Raw genomic sequence first — 19,428 nt, forward strand, 5'->3', positions numbered from 1 at the left:
CATTTCGCGACCGACCGTTCTTTACTTTCCGAATAACCCTCGCAGATATCCTGGTTAACATTTTGACCAGGGGTAACGAACTCGAGCACAACACCTCTGTAATTAAAACAACAAATGGGCATTTTCTTTATATTTGACTACACTTGGCGAGATATCTTGGGACGAGAAGCGTCACTTGTCATCCACCCGCTTCATTGCTGCTTTGTTTCTGGATTGTATCCATAGCACCACGATTCATAAGCAGTGATCACCTTGGAAAAAAATTCGGGGTCCTCTTTGAGCTGATTTCGAAGATCAAAACATGCCTGAAGTCGATTCTCCCTTTGCTCTTCTGTGAGAAGGTGAGAGACAAATTTGTCTGCAACCCTTCTCATGTGCAAATTTTCAGATAGAGTCCTTTGAATTGAACTCCAAGATATTCCACACATCTCACAGAATTGATCAATGGTTCGGCGAGGATCTCCACGAAAGATGGCATTGATTTTGTTGACGTTTTCCTCACTTCTTGATGTTGAGGGGCGTCCTGAACGAGGTTGGTCTTCAATTGACATTTCGACGTTTTTAAAACGTGAAAACCACACGTAGACTCTGGTTTTACTTACGGCAGCAACCCCATAAGCAGTTTTAAGCACTGCAGTAGTTTCAGCGGCAGATTTCCCCAACAGGAAACCAAATTTGACAACTGCGCGTTGCTCTCAACAATCTGCCAACACGTTTTCGCCGTAATGTAAAAAGTTGTTTTACTAAAAAACCTCTCACGGGCGAACCGATGCATTCACAGTGACACAAATGTGTACACTAACTTATGTGGCGTGACCGTAACGGATACGTGTTCAAACAATGGGGTCCCCCACTCTCCCTCCACACCACAGCCATATTCCCAAAACTTTTGGGCCACCCCCCCCCCCCCACCCCCTCTTGCTGGAGCTGTCATCCTGCTGCAATATTCTGGCAGGTGATGGCGTTTAGCACCAGATGATGAAGCACTGAGATAGCTGTGAAACATGTCTGGGTATCTCAAATGGTATCAAGCGACCTCATGCAACTCAGATTTAATAAGTGGAAGCCATTCTGAAATTTTACTAGTAGCTATATGTACAATATATCTGCAGCAGTTTTTGGTAACCAGGATGGTGTCAATCATTCGGGTACAAGCCCAGTACGATACTTAAAAGAAAAGGGGATAAGGGAACTCGTTCCCACAGAATATGCCAAATTTAACAAAATCTGAACATGTACCATCTAAAGGAGAAGACCAAATTAAATTTGTAACAAATCATAAAAACGTGAGAGTTACCAGCCTGAAGTAAGATATGAAGGTAAGCCATTTTCTAAATACTGCCTACAAAAACAGAAAATTGTAAGTCGAACAAATTGCATATTAAAGTTACCTTACTTCATTCCTTCTTCATCAACTTCGGAAACACACTGAATCTGTCAGGTCCAGTAGACAGCTAAAATGCAAAGGTCGTCCAATAAGCTGATGAAATCAGTAAATACATAAGACTATCCTTCATTTTCCTATGCCCTTGTCCACATAGGAGTACAGGCTGCATTGTTGGTAACGGATTTGTCATTGGTAGTGTAAGAGGCAGCCGGATGGCCTTTCTGCATCCACCACATTACCTCCACCCCCACCCCCCCTCCAAAACTGGAGGGAATAAGTGTACCCGTATTTGCTTGCGTGTAGTTTATTCATATGACAGGCATCGATAACTTTACAAATGACTGCAAATCGGGTATCTGAGGCGGAATTTGTGTACTAACTCTGTAGTCACGGAGTGGGATGTGGGAAAACGTCTAAATACCATATGCAAGCTGGCCAGCAGACCGAGCTTTGACGCTAATCTGCCCGAAGGACTCGATCCGGGCCGAGCGCACCTTCCCATCTCGAAAACGGCACTAACACGCACAGTTATTAGGGCGGGTAATCAATAAATACCGAAGATCTCAAACAACAACTGTACGATCATATAGTTCAGAAACCGGATAGAAATACTGAATACCACCAACACAAAGAGAACTCCCTACTAAACAGAAAATCTAAAATTTTCTCGAAAAAATATTTTGTGGTGAGCGCTGTAATGTTAGAACACCGAGTTTAGAAACTAGACATTCAAGCCGAAATGGTAGAGCTTGTTCGTTAATTTGACATGAGACTGTCATGATATCAAGCCACATGGCACGTTACGGCATTGACTTAATTTTTCTGAAATTACAAATGTGTTCGACCGTATAACATGATCACGTTCCTATTAACAAATATTCTATTCACATTAAAAAGCCTTGCGATTAGGGATAATCTTGTTAGTACTGTACATTATATTCTCTCTGTTATACTTTACTACCCTGCTACACTTTAAAACTCAATAAGAGAAATCAAATAAATCACGATTGATCAGAAATTACTGAAAAGTCAAATACATTAAGAAATTGCAGCTATTGGAAACTAAAATACATTTCAGTTTATAAGAGAGGTAAAATTGTTTAAACTCTGATAATTGGCAATTATCAAATGTTTCGTGGTAAAGGACCTGCCTCTGCTTCGAGGTAGAATATGGCGCACGAACGACGAAGTATGGTTTCACTGTCCATATGCTATGAAACTAGTTTTCAAACCACATAGAAATTAATTGCTGAAACAACCACTATCAGGAGAATTAACAGCAAATTTCGAAAACTGCTTTAATATTTTATGCAGCACATATATGTGTAAAAGTCCAAATTTTTACAAATGCTGCAAAGAACGCAACTTTGTGTCTGAGAACAACAGAAACTGTATAACAGGGCGGAGACCACTTATGACGGTATAGAGTACGTATTGCCTTAAGTGATTTTGATATCTGTTACTACACTGTAGTACCGACCAGAAAACGTCACTTGCTTGTAGGTACACTATGCCCTACTTGTAGGTACAAAACAGTTTGGGGTGGGGGCGGTGTATAAGTAAGACAGATCGCAATATTCATATAAAATGACGAAATACTATTCGTATACTAAGACGAAAATCGACTTTGGAAAGGTACAGAAAAAATCAAGTTGTAGAAAATAAAGTAAGCCTTACGGGACTACACGGCAAAAATATCAATATGAGCTGACGGATAGCGATGTTCTCTCCAATAACCCCTCCCCCGTTTGACCATTAGTAGCACATCTTCTATTACAGCCGTTTACATAATTCATCCTTCCTTAACTACATCATGAATAAAATTCTTCTGTGTACTGTACCGCGTCGATGTATGAACTGCAGTAATTATAAATAAACTAACTGTTACTCGCTGCTTCACTCGCACAACAGTAACTTGCTATGATTTGTGTTGGTGAGTACATAAGGTAGTAATGTTTGTACATAACGAACGTGTTTCTATTATTTTGCAGTATGCCGATCTCCAAGCGTGTACTGTATTTTCTGATGACATATAAAATGGCCTCGATTCATTACATTCGAAATGAAAAGGGCTTTATATAGGTTCGTTCGGCTGACCTAGTACTTGATGAGAGCTTTTGCCACCGGAGCAACACGTACCAAGCCTTTCACCCTATCATTTCAATGCTTTATGGTGCCTCATATTTCATCCATCCCCCCATGGTGACTAATGTAAGACTAAGGTAGCAAATTATAATCAAATGCAATCTCACCAAAATCCTCCCACGTTCCACAAGTAATGTCGCGACTCTCTATTTGTCGTTTAGCCTTTACATGACGCCCTTTTTGTGAGTCTTCAGTCGTCTTGGAAGCTGTAAGATAAGCGTGACGTTCAGGGTCTACAACTTGACGGGCATGTTACTGTTCTACTGTCTCTGTACTTCTTAAAGGCCACCTGAGGTTCTGCATTCAAGTTCCGCAGGATGTGTGGTTTCTCTGAGGTTTGCTGGATACGAGTAACTTTCGCAGCTTGAGCTGTCTTATAACTACGCTCTAAACCAGACTTACGCTCGTGAGTCTTATGCTAACAGTTTTAAATGTGGTTCTCGGGCTTACCGTCCGATTTAATTGTTGTGTCTTCACCAAAACTCTCCAGGTTGTTAACTACGTGCACAAGTAGATTGGATTCGCACTGTCACGGAATAACCTATAGACACTAGGAGTCGCCGACCATTGCACCAGCGTTGTCCGCTTGCCACCAACCTCTAAAGAAGCCAATATTTGTGGCGCCTCTACCGGAAAATGTCCGCAGCTCGTGTTATAGTGGTTAGCGTTGCTGCCTCTGGATCACGGGGTCCCGGGTTCGATTCCCGGATGGGTTGGGGATTTTCTCTGCTCGCGGACTGGGTATTTTGTGTTGTCCTTAACATTTCATCATAATCGTCATTCATGAAAGTAGCTACAATTGGACTGTCTGAAGATCAAGACTTTGTACGAGCGCTGATGTCCAAGCAGTTGAGCGCCCCACAAACTAAGCATCATCGTCATCTACCGGAAAATGCTTGAACCCGAATAGGTTGTTGCAGTTAGTTGCAGTGCCGCTGCTGAAGACAGATGCAAACTTAGGACAAAAAAGGTGCACGAATTGCGTTCATTGCAATTTACTTGAATGTCTTCAAAGAGATCTTGTTCTGATGTACTGACTAATTTTATTCCAAACCCAATAACTTTAAACTATTCTGAGTAGACAAAATTATCAATCACTTTCAAAATAATTCTAATAATGTCTTTATTATATTAAACGTATTATACGGTGACAATTAGCTGTAACAAATATATGTTAGGTAAAATGGTAATTGTGTCGGTAGTATTATATGTTTTTAGTGGGATATCTTACACGTGTTGAAAGGTATGAGACGGTACTGAATATTAATCATAAAAGAAATACCGGTACTTGTAATGACTGCCGGCCGAAGTGGCCGTGCGGTTAAAGGCGCTGCAGTCTGGAACCGCAAGACCGCTACGGTCGCAGGTTCGAATCCTGCCTCGGGCATGGCTGTTTGTGATGTCCTTAGGTTAGTTAGGTTTAACTAGTTCTAAGTTCTAGGGGACTAATGACCTCAGCAGTTGAGTCCCATAGTGCTCAGAGCCATTTGAACCATTTTTTTGTAATGAATGCTGAATTAGGTTTACTGAAAATATCTGCTAAGAATGTACTACTACTCTCTCCTTATCGCTTCCGTAGGGATACAGAGGAGTGGAATAAATTAATTACAGCAATCATAGATATTCTTATGATAGTCAGTACGTGGATGGAAATGAACGAAGACCTAACAACGGTTTCTATACTTGGGGCCAAGAGGGGGCGGAGGCGTTCGCCACCACCCCCCCCCCTCTCTCTCCCCTCTAGGGAGAGGAAAAAATATGTTGCAGTCAGGTGTTTTTCTTGCAGTTTAAAAGTTGGTACTACGCAGTTTTTTAACAGGGTCGGAACTGGACACTTTTATGGCTTCTTTCAAGTAGTCATTCGTCTTCCATAATATTAAAAATCCTTCATAAGCCCCAGCTAGACCTCCGCCCCCCATCCAAACTATTGTATGGGCGCCCTTAAGCCGTAATAATTGGTGCAATGGGAAGCGCCCTCTACAAAACAATTCACAGTGGTTTGTGAAATATGGATGCAGATGTAGATTTACGACCGTATCGTTACCTCATTGACTGGTAAAATAACACAACATTGTTCATGTGGGCGTGAGTGCAAACACCTGTCTCTGGTGACAGACTGATCTGTAGCGTAGCCAAATGTCTAGGTTAGGTTGGAATGGAACAGTCTGTTTGTGAGTTGGCGATGTCAACGAATGTGGTCGCGAAAAACGAGCCTGTGGTGCCAAACAGGTTTGCACCTTAGCTTGTGTTGGCTGGGTCAGTAAATGAATTTTCAGCTGTTAGATATTCAATAAATATTTGGCCATTTGAAGCGTGTTCGAAGTTCCAGTCCATAAATATTGAATTTTATACCGAATCTGACATATCATGGTGGGCAGAATTTCCTACTGAGCTGTCAGATAAAACAGTGACATAATTCCTTACATTTATATCATGGTGTATTGTAATTCTCTCTATTAGTTTTTAATTTCAGTATGTAAAAGTACACTGTGCCCTTGCAGTTGTGTGTTATCGATATATATTGTAGGCTCCACGCATTTTATGATTAGTTGGAGTTCTCACCAAACAACTGACCACTGTTTTTCTTTGTGTCGTCAGTTGTATTTGCTTTGGCTTCTTTCGAGAAGTTTGGCTCCAAATACTGTTATCTTCGAACGTTTAGTGAGTGTTTGTAATGCCTTAAAAATGAGCCACTGAGTGGACTGGAGTTTCTGTACAGTCTGAAAGACAATAAGAAAAATCTATATTGGTATACGGCGAGTGTATTCATCGCGAAAGACAGAAGGTGTGTGGTTTGTCAGTCACCAATGAAAATTTTACCGAAGAAGAGTCTCAGTGAGGGATCCATGTGGATACTTTGGGTATAAGGGAATAATGGGCACTAGAAACAATGATCGGTAAGTAAAGGTTCCTGGTATGCACATAGCAGACTACCGATAAGTACCATTTTGTGGTTGGCACGTTTATGGGTGTGTGAATGTAGCACAGAATACATTTCTTCAAAAAATGGTTCAAAGGGCTCTGAGCACTATGGGACTTAACATCTATGGTCATCAGTCCCCTAGAACTTAGAACTACTTAAACCTAACTAACCTAAGGACATCACACACATCCATGCCCGAGGCAGGATTCGAACCTGCGACCGTAGCGGTCGCGCGGTTCCAGACTGAAGCGCCCAGAACCGCTCGGCCACTTCGGCCGGCAGTAATAAGTACTTTTTTTCGAGTTGTTCAAGAAAAATCTTAAGAGGCACTTTTTGAGATAATTAAAAAAAACTATATGGGAAAACAATAGTGTCTAATTGATTAGTTCCTATAAATGCGTAAAAGATAAATGGTTCAAGCACCTGTTCGTAAATCAAAGCCTTTATTTGAACGATCGAAAAACTGGAGCGCACACAAACACCATTGAAGAAACGTTGTCTGCAATTAAAAGATTATTGTAAGGAGAAGGCAGTGCCCGAAACTGTTTCATTCTTATTTGTGTAAATATATAAGGAGAAAGCAAAGTGAAGACGAAAAAATGTATTCATGTATTTCATGAATTATGTAGCTCGCCCGGCATCACGTAAATGATTACTTTTGCGGGTGTACTGTAAATGTAATATATAGCAGTTTATAGTTTGCTCTGCACAGATGAAGAAACATTGTCAAGTTTTCACTTGCATTTGTGTCGCAGGGGTATCTTCCAATAGCAGGCCTCCTTTTCCGTACAGCATTTCTATTTGGTCCAGTATTCGTTTATTTGAAAGTTACTGGTGATTTAGGTGAGGTTTTTGGATCCTTCGCACCTGTACTAGCTGAAACAATCATACTGTGAAATTATTCCTTGGAGTCCGAGGGTTGTTGCTGATTTTATCACTATTGCTTTTCTTAAATACGCCACAGCAAGGAATATACAGAGAGAATCCTTTTCACTTAGCAGAGTAACCATCCCCTCTTTACCATGTTTGCTTTGCCAAATAAGGGTTCTGTTTTCCCTTTTATGTACTTCCCGCCATGCGTTCCACTGTCTCTAAAAATTATTTCAGCACCCTCTTTTCTCGTTTCATTACAATTGACGCCAGATTTACTTCCGAAATTTGTCACATGAAAAAAGGCTGTTCTTACACCAAACTAAATTCTCGCTCGAAAATTATTATTTCCTGTCCGTTTGCTGTGTGCGGTCTGTGTACCATTTCGATTTCAAGATTATTTCTCGAGCCGATTGTCCCATCACATCCAGTGCTGCCGTAACTGAATTCACTGTAGGTACCACGCTCATTGTACGATGTCAATTCTCAGAGCTTCTCGCTTTCGTGATACAGGTAATGCTCTACTGCCAATGTGAAAAGATAACTCTCTATAAAGTGGGTCGTAAAATCTCAATAGAACAGTTTCCTTTCTTTCCTGTTTCCGTGATACCTGTAAAGTCATTATGATGCTACGGGGACCGAGCTTTCGCCTTGGTTGAACGATTAGTGAGTTTCGAAGCTATCTGCCGTTGACAAATGTCACTCCGTACTTGGAACAACTTTCTTTATAAATTAATAAAGGTGCAAGATAAAAGGAGAAAAATGTTGTTTTGCGTGATATAATGAGAAACGTTGCTGATTACTTCGGTTCTTAATACATATATATGCTGCATCTAAATAATCAAAAATAAGAGGCAGTTCCAGTAAGTAACTCTTACTGACATGTGTGTATGACTTTATTGACCAAGAGACCACAGACTGGATGTTCGCGAGCTTGATGCAAGTCATTTTATGTGATACCACTTCGTTGACTTGTATGAAATTGATGATAAAATGATGATGAAGACAGCGCACACACCCAGACGCGAGCAGACAGAAAAACCGATCCGGTCGGGAAATGAACCTGGAAATCGACGAACGCGAAACAGCAACGATAACCGCATGACAACGAGCCGTTCACGCAAATTTGGAAGCAACAAAGAAGTTATAAGAAACGCATCACGCTTATCGGCAAAAATATGACAGGTTGGCGCCTGACGCTAGAATGGGAGTATATATTAAACACGAAGACGATTGTCTAAACATTTTATTCATTACGTTGAATCGTATTATGTAAAACATATCAAACAATAAAAGCAGTTCTACAGTGAAAGATGAGATAGCTGTTACAGAGAGGAAATACTCTTCCATATTTCGCGTTATATTCTTTAAATCAATAAAGTACCCTATGTTCCTCCTTATCGTTCAAGCTATCTCCATACCAAAATTTATCTATATCGATTCAGTGGCTTAGTCCTGAGAGCGCAACAAACACTAGCTTTCGCATGTATAATGTTAGTATGGATTCTAATTAAAGCATTTTATTCAATGATGCGGTACAACACGCAGTAGATTTTTAATCAACTGACACCTCATTTAGCAGAAAAAGAAAGTGTTAACTATAAATTCGTGACTTGGCCTTATGGAGAAACTGGGAAACGAAACTCCACAAATTCCACCACTATCTGAATGCAAAGCACAGAAGAATACTGATTACAGTGGAAATAAGAAACAAGTATGTGCAGATATTTTGAGACCTGCTAGTGTCCAGCTAACTAGGTGATAAAACTGAAAGTCTGAAAGAGGCACATCGGCACCGATAGATAACTACGCTTCGTGTCACACAAGGCTCAGGAAAAGACAGAAGTACAGACAAACCACAGGAACGAAATAAATACGAAGTGACCGATGAACAAAGGAATTTTAGAGAAGCCAAGGTGAAATAGCTGCAGGGAAAGTATGAAAAAACACAAAAAGGAATAGTGATCGGAAGAACTAATGCAACGTATAGAAAAAGCCAAAAAAACCTTCTGTCATATTAAAAGCAAAGGAGATAACATTCGGTATGCATGAATAATTCCAATTTTAAATGCAGAAGAGAGTGTGGATGCATGGGGAAAGTATGCTGAAGGCTTCGGCGATGTGTGGGAATCAACATGACAGAAGAAGAAATTGGGGTGAATGAAGAAGACAAGAGGATGCACTATCAGCGTAAGAGTTTTCCATTGCTCTGCACGATTGGCTCAAGTATGGTGGAAGTCATGCATGACATTCCTTCGGAAATCGTAAAATCATTACGGAATGTAACAGCCGAAGAGTTATTCGTGTCGGCGTGTAGAGCATATAAGATTGTCGACATACTACCAGCCTTCAGGAAAAATATCATCCACACATTTCTGAAGATGCCAAGGGCAGATAAGTTAGAGTACTATAGCAGATTTAGGGTGACACCTAATTCATACGAGTTACTGACCAGGTAATACAGAGAAAAATGGAAAATATAGACCACCTCTTACGTGTCGGCCAGTGTGGCTTTAGAAAGGTTTTATTTATTTATTAAATCGTGTAGCTAGGGTCCCCCGTCGGGCACACCATTGGCCGGGTGCCGGTCTTTCAATCTGACACCACTTTGGCAACCTGCAGTCGATGAGGGTAATAGAATGGTGAGGACAGCACAACACCCAGTCCCTCGACGGAGAAAATTCCCCGACCCAGCCGGAAATCGAACCTGGCCCAGAGGATTGACGATCCGTCACGCTGACCATTCAGCTACCGGACTTTCGATAGTTCAAGGCACAACAGAAGCGTTTCAGAATTTGTGTATGATGATAGGAACGGCCTTTTACAAAAATCAAGACACGGTTACAAGCTGTGTCGACCAAAATAAAGCGTTTTAACAACGTAAAGTTGTGTTAGATGTTGGAGATTTTCGGAATAATTTGGAGTAAGCTAGTGGGAAACATGGGTAGAAATCAATATATACATAAACCAAGAAAAACAGTAAGAATGGGAAACCAAGAAAGAGGAGCTCGGATTAAAAATGTTGTAAGACAATGATGCAGCCTTTCGTTCAGTGTTCTGTCTACACTTCATTGAACCAATGATGGAAATAAAACATAGGTTCAAGAGTAGGACTAAAATTTAGTAACAAAGAATATCAACAACAAGGTCCGCGGATGACGTTGCTATTCTCAGTGAAAGTGAGGAAAGCTTAAAGAACTTACCCAATGAAATAAAGAGTGTACTGAGCACAGAATATGTACTGAGAGCAAGTAATGTGATGTAACTGAAATGAGCTTAGTGAGAAACTTAACATCAAAACTGGAGCACAAAGTAAACGAATTAAAGAACTGAGCTATCTTGGAAGCAACGTATGAACACGAAGCAAATTGTACATTAAAGCAGACTGGCAAAGGCAAACACCGCATTCAGCGCCTAAAGAAGTCTACTGCTTTCAAACATCGGCCTCAATTTGAGGAAGACATTTCTAAGAATGTACGTGTGGAGCACAACGTTAGGTGGAAGAAAATCTTGGACTATATGCGCATTAGAAAAGAAGAGAATCATTGTGGTTGATGTTTGGTGCTGTGGAATGATGTTAAAAATAGGATTGATAAGAAATGAGGTTACCTGTGAAACCGGCGAAGACTAAATTTGTAGCATACACTGAAAACAAGAAGTAACAAGTTGATAAGATATGGTAAGACATCAGGGGACATCTTGCAGAGTACTGAAACTTGTAGAGGTGGACATGATTGTATCCAGCAGATAATTGAAGACTTTGATTGTATATTTTACGAAGTCGTGGTTGCCCGCATACATTCGGTGTGAGGACTACTGTTGGCGAAAGAAAATGAATTCTTAACACCACCTACAGCAGAAAAATTCGGCACTTTACACGTTGATCAAGAAAAAATTGCGGACGAAAGAATGTTAACGCGGACCATCATAAGCTGAGCAACATTTTCAGAAGCAATGACTAATATGAGTACACCTACGACAGTATCATGTCAGCAGGTAACAAAAGCAACAGGAATGTGGAACTGGAAATCACGGTTCCGTTTTATGTTGTGCAATACATAGTTACTGACTGTTGAGAAATATTGTCTGCAATGTAGCATTATACCGATCTGTCGGAGTAGCAACTAAGTTTAAGACTCACTGACACGCATCGAAGATCCCGTCTACGTACAACATCCGCCGGCACTGTCTGAGATCAGCTATGAGTGATGCTGTACATCGAGACGAGTGGTCTTTCAGCACCCTGCTAAAGGATCGCTAACATCATATTCCACTCGTAGAATGGAATAAATTGCCGTTAACGACGTACAGATTGAGGAAGCTAGCGGGATAGCTAGGCAGCCTCTAATCCTCCAAAGGAAGACACGAGAGATGCCTGATGTTTTCAAACGGCTATCTATCATGAACGGCGATGAGAATAGGCATCTATCGTCTTGCATTTGTAGATCTACCTGTGAATACTGGGAATGGATTTAATGCAAGCCCCCTGTAATAGTACAGATTTCCAAATGCCAAGCTCTTGGGGATATATTTAGCATTTTATCGTTGGTGGTTTATGTTTTTGTTTTGGTGTGATCTGATCTTTACAAGTTACAACGAAAAACTTCGGTTATAGTTCATTTATCATCGTACAGTACAAGAGGTCAGCACTTGTGCTATGCTATTACATACACTGCTGCGTAAGTGTTGGCACTTTCACATTAGGATGAATCAGTACAGCAGTATCTTGAAAAATGTGTATATCTTTATCTATCGACGCACCTGCTTGTTACATCCTTTGATATTATGCGAAGGCTCACAACTGCTTTCCTTCAGCTGTCACTCCTAATATACTTGCGGCGTTAGACATCATTCCCTTGGCTTCATGCAAGCACTGCGGCAGAATTACAACAGAGTTCCTCACAAATTACGGATTGTGTTCACATGCAAATAGTGATTATAATACAAACGTTTTCCGCTATGAAATTCTTGAATAAATGCTGCGTAAGTGTTGGCACTTTCACATTAGGATGAATCAGTACAGCAGTATCTTGAAAAATGTGTATATCTTTATCTATCGACGCACCTGCTTGTTACATCCTTTGATATTATGCGAAGGCTCACAACTGCTTTCCTTCAGCTGTCACTCCTAATATACTTGCGGCGTTAGACATCATTCCCTTGGCTTCATGCAAGCACTGCGGCAGAATTACAACAGAGTTCCTCACAAATTACGGATTGTGTTCACATGCAAATAGTGATTATAATACAAACGTTTTCCGCTATGAAATTCTTGAATAAATGCTTCACAGAACTCTCTCGGCTTTAGATTTTTCAAAATGGAGTTTCCGACGACTTCCTACGTCATCATCATCAGTAGATTTAATTTCAGCCGGCCGAAGTGGCCGCGCAGTTCTGGCGCTGCAGTCTGGAACCGCGAGACCGCTACGGTCGCAGGTTCGAATCCTGCCTCGGGCATGGATGTGTGTGATGTCCCTAGGTTGGTTAGGTTTAACTAGTTCTAAGTTCTATGGGACTAATGACCTCAGCAGTTGAGTCCCATAGTGCTCAGAGCCATTTGAACCATTTTTAATTTCAGCAGGCCATTATGGACTTTATATCTATTGCGAAATTATATCATGGAGACGTCACGGAACGACCACATGCTACCGGAAAGTACATCGTTGTCTTTGACTGGCGGACACTGGTAGTGATTTTCATTTCTGTAGACGATGAATAACTCAGGTACTTTTCTGAAGAAAGTTGTTGAGCGCTGTGAACATTATATCAAAAACTCCAAAATGTTTGTGAATATAATTAAACAAATTAGAATCAATTCAGACGTAATTATGTTCAGTTTGTATGTTGTAGCCACTGTCTCGGTTAATGATATTGTTACACATTCCGATCTCAACTGCTTCTCTGATGCTGTAATTTCTTTTTTGAATATATGTAAGCTGTATAATTCTAAAATCAAGGGCCACAATCGGCAATCATGAAGAATTGCTGATGTTCATAGTGCACCTTGGGACTTACAACATTACGGTCTGTCTCAGAATATATTGTGCCATTCAGGTAATACTTTTTGTCCATGAAAGACGTTTTCGAACATTTCTCGCCATCATGGATTTTCTAATGAAGAAATATACCTGAGATAAGTGAATAAGGAGGGATTACTGAAGGAGGATTCAGATGCTCTTCTACGCCAATTCTTATCATATAAATCACAGCCGTCCCAATTGCATGCCTCTACAAAGAGCCGGAGATTGTCAGTTACTCATATTCAGGAGGAAGGCCGTCTGAGAGCATTCTAAAAGAGAGAGGAAATCCCGATGCTTACTCCTGGCAACGAGTTAACGACTCTCGTCAGTGCTTTCCTTCTAGCTTCTGATAGAGCTATGCTGTGTCTCATGAAGCGATACACAGATTCTGTTGCTCGATAAGAGCTAAAAACAAAGGATAGACGGTATCACTTGATGAACTGGAAAAACTGATAGCCACCGTATATGGCTGGAGTGTAATTTATACGAATGGTATGACTGTGGATGATCTTTGGTGGCATACGTGAGGACCTAATTACGTCAAGGACATTACGCCAAGGACAAAATTCGGGGTGCAAGTAAATGCGTGGTTCATCTAGAAAATAGAACCGAACAAGGAAACGGAAAGGAAAAAGTTGTACTTCATAAGGCAAATAATATCACGGGAACGAAAGAGCAGGAAGAAGACCAGGTGCGGGTCCAAAATCACCTAGAAAGCGGAAGAAATAGATGCATCTGCAAAGGTAACATGACCAGTGACAAGTGTGTAAAGCGCCACAAAGAAGTATGCGGTAAATGTGCGGTTAAAACTGAAAACACCTGTGCTAGATGCGTCTCTGAGTTTAATGACTTGATTGAAAAGTACGTTATCACTAAACTGTGTGTGTAATACATGCCAGTATAAAACGGGCTATAAATATTAAATGAATATAGGATGTTCCAGAAATAATTAATATGTGAAATTCTACAGTTCAGCAAAAAAGTTTTAATGAGCAAAGCAGATCGCTATATTTTTTGTTGAAAGAAGTGAGTAATGCATTAATGATACTGTTAAATTATCATTTTATGCTGTTTTGTCGAAAACCGACATTTTGATACCGTGGCTGTGTGGAAAATACAGGTTGATTCTTGCAATGAAGAGAACAACAACCAGCCAATATTATAAAAATGTTTTCTCTTCTTTGCAAGAATCAGCCTGTAAAAAGGTAGGGATTAACATACACGAAATAATGTATTTGTGTATATCAAACATGAAAATATATTATGGGGGGTCAAAATGATCCCTTTCCTCTGCTTTAGGAATTTTATTATCTTCAGTGGCACTTAGTTCACTGTGCCACGACAAATATGTCTGCACTTCTATTTCGACACACAAAATACGTTCCGATGTCACTGTTCCTTCATGTGTTACTCCTTGGACAATATTTGGAAGAGAAATATAACATGTACATGTGGTAAAGGCCGTGGAATTCGGTCAATAGCTACTACTGAGTCGGTGACATCTTCGAAAATACTCTCTGCACGGCTGCTAAAACGTTGTAACAGTATCGCGGCCTCGCAACTGAGATTGCCAGTCTTACTGCAAACCAGTTACTTTGTCAATGGCGTTAGTTGCGCGAACTGTGACCCGCAGCAAGCAGGCTATTCCAGATTAAGCATATTCAAGAATAATTTATTCTCTGTCCGCTTGCGTAGCTGGATGGTTACGCGCTTGCCTCCTATACAGCGGGCCTGGGTTCGATTCCCGGCCGGGTTGGGGATTTTCTCCGCTCTTAGACTGGGTGTTGTGTTGTTCTTTTTATCATTTCAACTTCGTCACCGGAACGCGAGTCGCCCAATGTGGCGTCGACTCAAAGGTAATGAACTGATGTCATTGTTATTTAAATTTACTTGCTAGAGTCTGTACAAGAGATATTTGATAGTGAAATGCAGTGTCTGTATGATAAAGGTTTCGCAAAAAAGTTCACGCATTGTCTGACACTAGCTATTGTACTTCCAGAATTACGGATACACATTGTTAATTTTTGCTTTCATTTTTCTTCCACTACCAATTCAGTGACGTTTATCTGGCAGATAACAATAACTATTACTAGTCATTTACAGAATTCAGTCGAGGATGAGAGTAAAAAATTTGCTTATGTGCCAGATAAATAGTAGAAATTAAATCAGTTATTACTATCTTATAAGAAAGAACATTAGTGAGAAGTTCATGCAGAGGAGATCGGGTCAATTTAAAATATTATCCAAGTTAGAAGTGTATTACTATCGATGTTGATGATCAAAGATAATTCTGGGCAAACGAAAAATTAAAGATATCTTCGAGAAATCTATTCTGTAGGTAAGGAAACATCCTTTCCTCAATGGAGATGTAATTAGATGTACTGATGTGGTCAGTTTCCGAATAAGTGTGTTCTAAAATGAATTACTCCCTATCTCATGTACAGTGAGTCACGAAATATTTAGTGGAGATGATCTGACGTGGACTGGGACGCTATACTTGCATCACACTTGCCCAGTGCCGCATCTGCTATGTCATCTCGCTGAGTACGTAGATAAACGAGTCAACGTTCAGGTGTTACAGCAATCAGGTCCATGTAATAATGACAAATCAGGGAGATGTAGAAGGCGCAATTACAAGAAAAGATAAGATTTTCCAAAATTACGGTTTCTACGGCATCAGTAATGTTATTTCGTAAATTTCCCAGTTTTGTACCGACAACACTACGACCGATTTCTCGTTATGTGCGGCTCTAGGTAACGTTCGAAATTAATCATCAAATTGTAAACTGCAATTTTCACAAGAAACTCTATTCACCTCTTCCTTCTATTGCACAAAACGTAATCGCTGGAAAACATTTTTCGAATAACTCCTAAAGTTAAAGTGAATAGACCCCAAGGCGATCGTGGTGGAGCAATGCTGATGGCAGAGCATTCGTTTCAGAACATCGTTAGTCCTCTATATTTGCCGTACAACAGCGCGGGTGCTGTTTCTCGTTAGTCCGCCGTCACCACAGAGTTAACGTCTGCCCTTACAATTTAATTCACAGGATACTCATGTTCACGTCTTCCGTTCTACATACCACTAACAGACTTTTTAAATAAAAATTTAATTTAAAGTTGCTGAAAATGGGTGAGCTCAATTCAGTCACAAATACTACTGCGTAAAGAACTTTCCTTGTCCAATTGTATTTCCTTTTTACTCTCCTGTCTGGTGTGCTAGTCTTTACTTTCAAAAGCGCTATTTGTTCACACACACACTCTCTCTCTCACTCTCGCTCACACACACACACACACACACACACACACACACACACACTCTCTTCCTTGGTACGGCGGTTGATAGGCGCACATAGAACGTCACGAAATAATTTCACTATGATGTTTGTTCCCGTCGCCGAGATGGCATAGTGACTGGTTTGTATCACAGAATCACAAATAAGAAATGGAACAGAAAACAGACATACGTTCATAAGTCTATTTCATTAATGGCACTGGCGATGATTAATGTTTTATAGACATGTCAAACTAATTAAAAGAGTCTATTTTAATGTCAAACTAGTTTGCTTGGACTTAACTACAAGAAAAATAAGCCGGCCGAAGTGGCCGTGCGGTTAAAGGCGCTGCAGTCTGGAACCGCAAGACCGCTACGGTCGCAGATTCGATTCCTGCCTCGGGCATGGATATTTGTGATGTCCTTAGGTTAGTTAGGTTTAACTAGTTCTAAGTTCTAGGGGACTAATGACCTCAGCAGTTGAGTCCCATAGTGCTCAGAGCCATTTGAACCGTTTTTTTCTAACAAGAAAAATAAATACATAAATTAATCAGTTAAAGTTTGTCACATCAAACAGGGGCCCACCGAGAAAAAAGTGCTGTGGAAGCATCCATTAATATGAACCAATGCTTGAGCATTTAGATATTCAAGTACAAACCAGACATATCACATAAAGAATTAACTCTTAACTACAGACAAAAATAGAAGAACTGGTATATGCTACTATATAGGAGTGTCCCAGTAACGTACGCGACAAGGTTATCATTAAACGACGTTATGTGATATTACCACGTCAGTAATATTCTGTAGTGTCAAACTGCAAAGCATCTATTGCTTTTATGTTAGATTAATGGTTACCTCGTTTCGCTATACTTCTCACCAGTTTCTTTTTTGGTAAAATAATATAGAGACCACCACTTTTCTGTTGTTACATCTCAACATGTAAATACGTTACTAGCAAATTAAGAAAGACTTAAACAAATTCTTTCTCCGACCGGAATCGCATTTCAATACCCCGTACGTGCCTATGTTAAAATTACGTAAGTGGTACTTTCCACCTATTTGTAACAGGTACTCACTTTGCAGAGCTACTGAAGACATGGAGGCGAGTTGCACGAAGATGGCTGCGCAGGCAACGAGGGACATTCCTCCAACTGTGGCCGCCACCATAGTCTGCCGTTGTCGATGGGCTGGTCAGTCGAGACGAACGTGACTTACTTCGTCCATTGCCGTCGCCGTAATCCTTGGGTCCTTCCTCCAGTGTACGTTTATGTTAACCCACGAGAGTCTCCTCTATAATTCCTCTGTTCTTGCTTTTCAGTTAAACCTGGAAGCCCTTCCTGTAAGACGAACGCACGTCGCGGAATTCCAACATTTAAATGCGACACAGGTCAATCCGCATTTTTCCGTCACTGTTACGTGTAATATTAAGTAGCAAATTCCTTGTACTTCCCTTTCATTAGCTTTTCCTGATACTTTGCGAGCTGTTGGAAGAGAGGTTTTCAACAGCCACTGGAATGGAAGCACGACGTTTGCTGAAAACTACATATTGTATGCCTACGCTGTGTCTGTCACCTCTCCTTCACCTAGGAGGATTAGTAAGCTATGACGTCGGTATTTGTTTCACTCGCGTAGACACACTGGAAGTATGGTAGGAAACTGGTTAGTGACTTAGTGGTCCCAGCAGTACGTTCACAGGAAGTGTCTCGTGCGTAAATTTTGAGCTGGGCATGTCAGAAGACAGGACGCTGCCAGTGGGGCCGTCTGCAAGTGAACCTCGGCCGCCAGCAAGCCTCAGGCTGACGGAGGAGTAGTTGTCTTCCCCGGCTGGAGCCGCCGCTCTCGAGGCGGAAATGAGCGCAGCTTGGCTCACTCAGCCGGCGCGCGGCGACTGGCAAGCGACCACCTGCTTTGTCTCTCGCTAGAGCAGGAAACCGCGGCCTGCAAAGAGCAGAACAGAGCGGATGTAGCAGGCAATTTATACGCAATAAAGGCAGAGGATGGTATAAATCTACAAAACAACCTACCACGGTCATTTAGGCTACTGAATCTCGCACGCAACCATCGGCGGCCATCATTAAAAAAAAGATGGTAATCTTTCAACTTTTTTCTGATTGTTTGTGCAAATTTTGAGCCCTTAAATTATCCCACTCTTTCCCAGAGCGAAGTGATTTTGCCTAAATAATCATGAAATTTCCAAATTAAGTCGCGGTATAGGCATTACAAAAACAAATTGACCCACAAATGAACACTTATTTAATACCCGAGGATTGTTACTCTATTTGTCACTATGACATTTTTTGTCAACTCGTAAAATGAATGTGCACTTCCCTACCTTGTTATGGATATCTATAGTAACAGGAGTGTAAGGTTACGTTGGGAATCTATATTACACACTTCAATAACAATTTTACGTAGATGAACCTCTGAAATATATATTTCTGTAAGGTTTCTTTAACTTCAATAAACAACAGCTATTCTCAGAACCTAACGAGCTTCTTCTAACCCCAAAGACGTGAACGTCTGGACAAAAAGGTACAAAAATGATTAAAATTGCCATGTTTGATGAGTTGGCACCTCAATAAAATGTATAACGTATACAAAGGTTAAAGAATGAAACAAGTTAGGCTTTCGCTATTTTCCACCTAGTACACAATGGAGCAACAGATATCATAAAATAGCAAATCACTTGCTTACCACCTCTACTTCCTTCTTATACACATCGTACCTCATCCACTATTAGTAGTGACAAAAGCTTCCACGTTAGAAGCTTCTTTTAAAGATATCCCAGTGCAGTACAACAATGGCAGAG

General features: G+C 40.7%; 1 protein-coding gene across 1 annotated transcript in view; it reads right to left on the minus strand.

Moving 5' to 3' along the window:
- LOC126485021 (protein turtle homolog B-like) overlaps positions 1–19,428 on the minus strand; it is a 465,069-nt gene that overhangs the window by 442,619 nt on the left and 3,022 nt on the right. Inside the window, exon 2 of the mRNA XM_050108625.1 lies at positions 17,696–18,557. Within this exon, the coding sequence (XP_049964582.1) occupies positions 17,696–17,786 (91 nt within the window). The 5' untranslated portion in view covers positions 17,787–18,557. The remainder of the gene's footprint in view (positions 1–17,695; positions 18,558–19,428) is intronic.

The sequence above is a fragment of the Schistocerca serialis genome, chromosome 6 (assembly GCF_023864345.2).
Source record: "Schistocerca serialis cubense isolate TAMUIC-IGC-003099 chromosome 6, iqSchSeri2.2, whole genome shotgun sequence".
Taxonomy (NCBI): Eukaryota; Metazoa; Arthropoda; class Insecta; order Orthoptera; family Acrididae; genus Schistocerca; species Schistocerca serialis.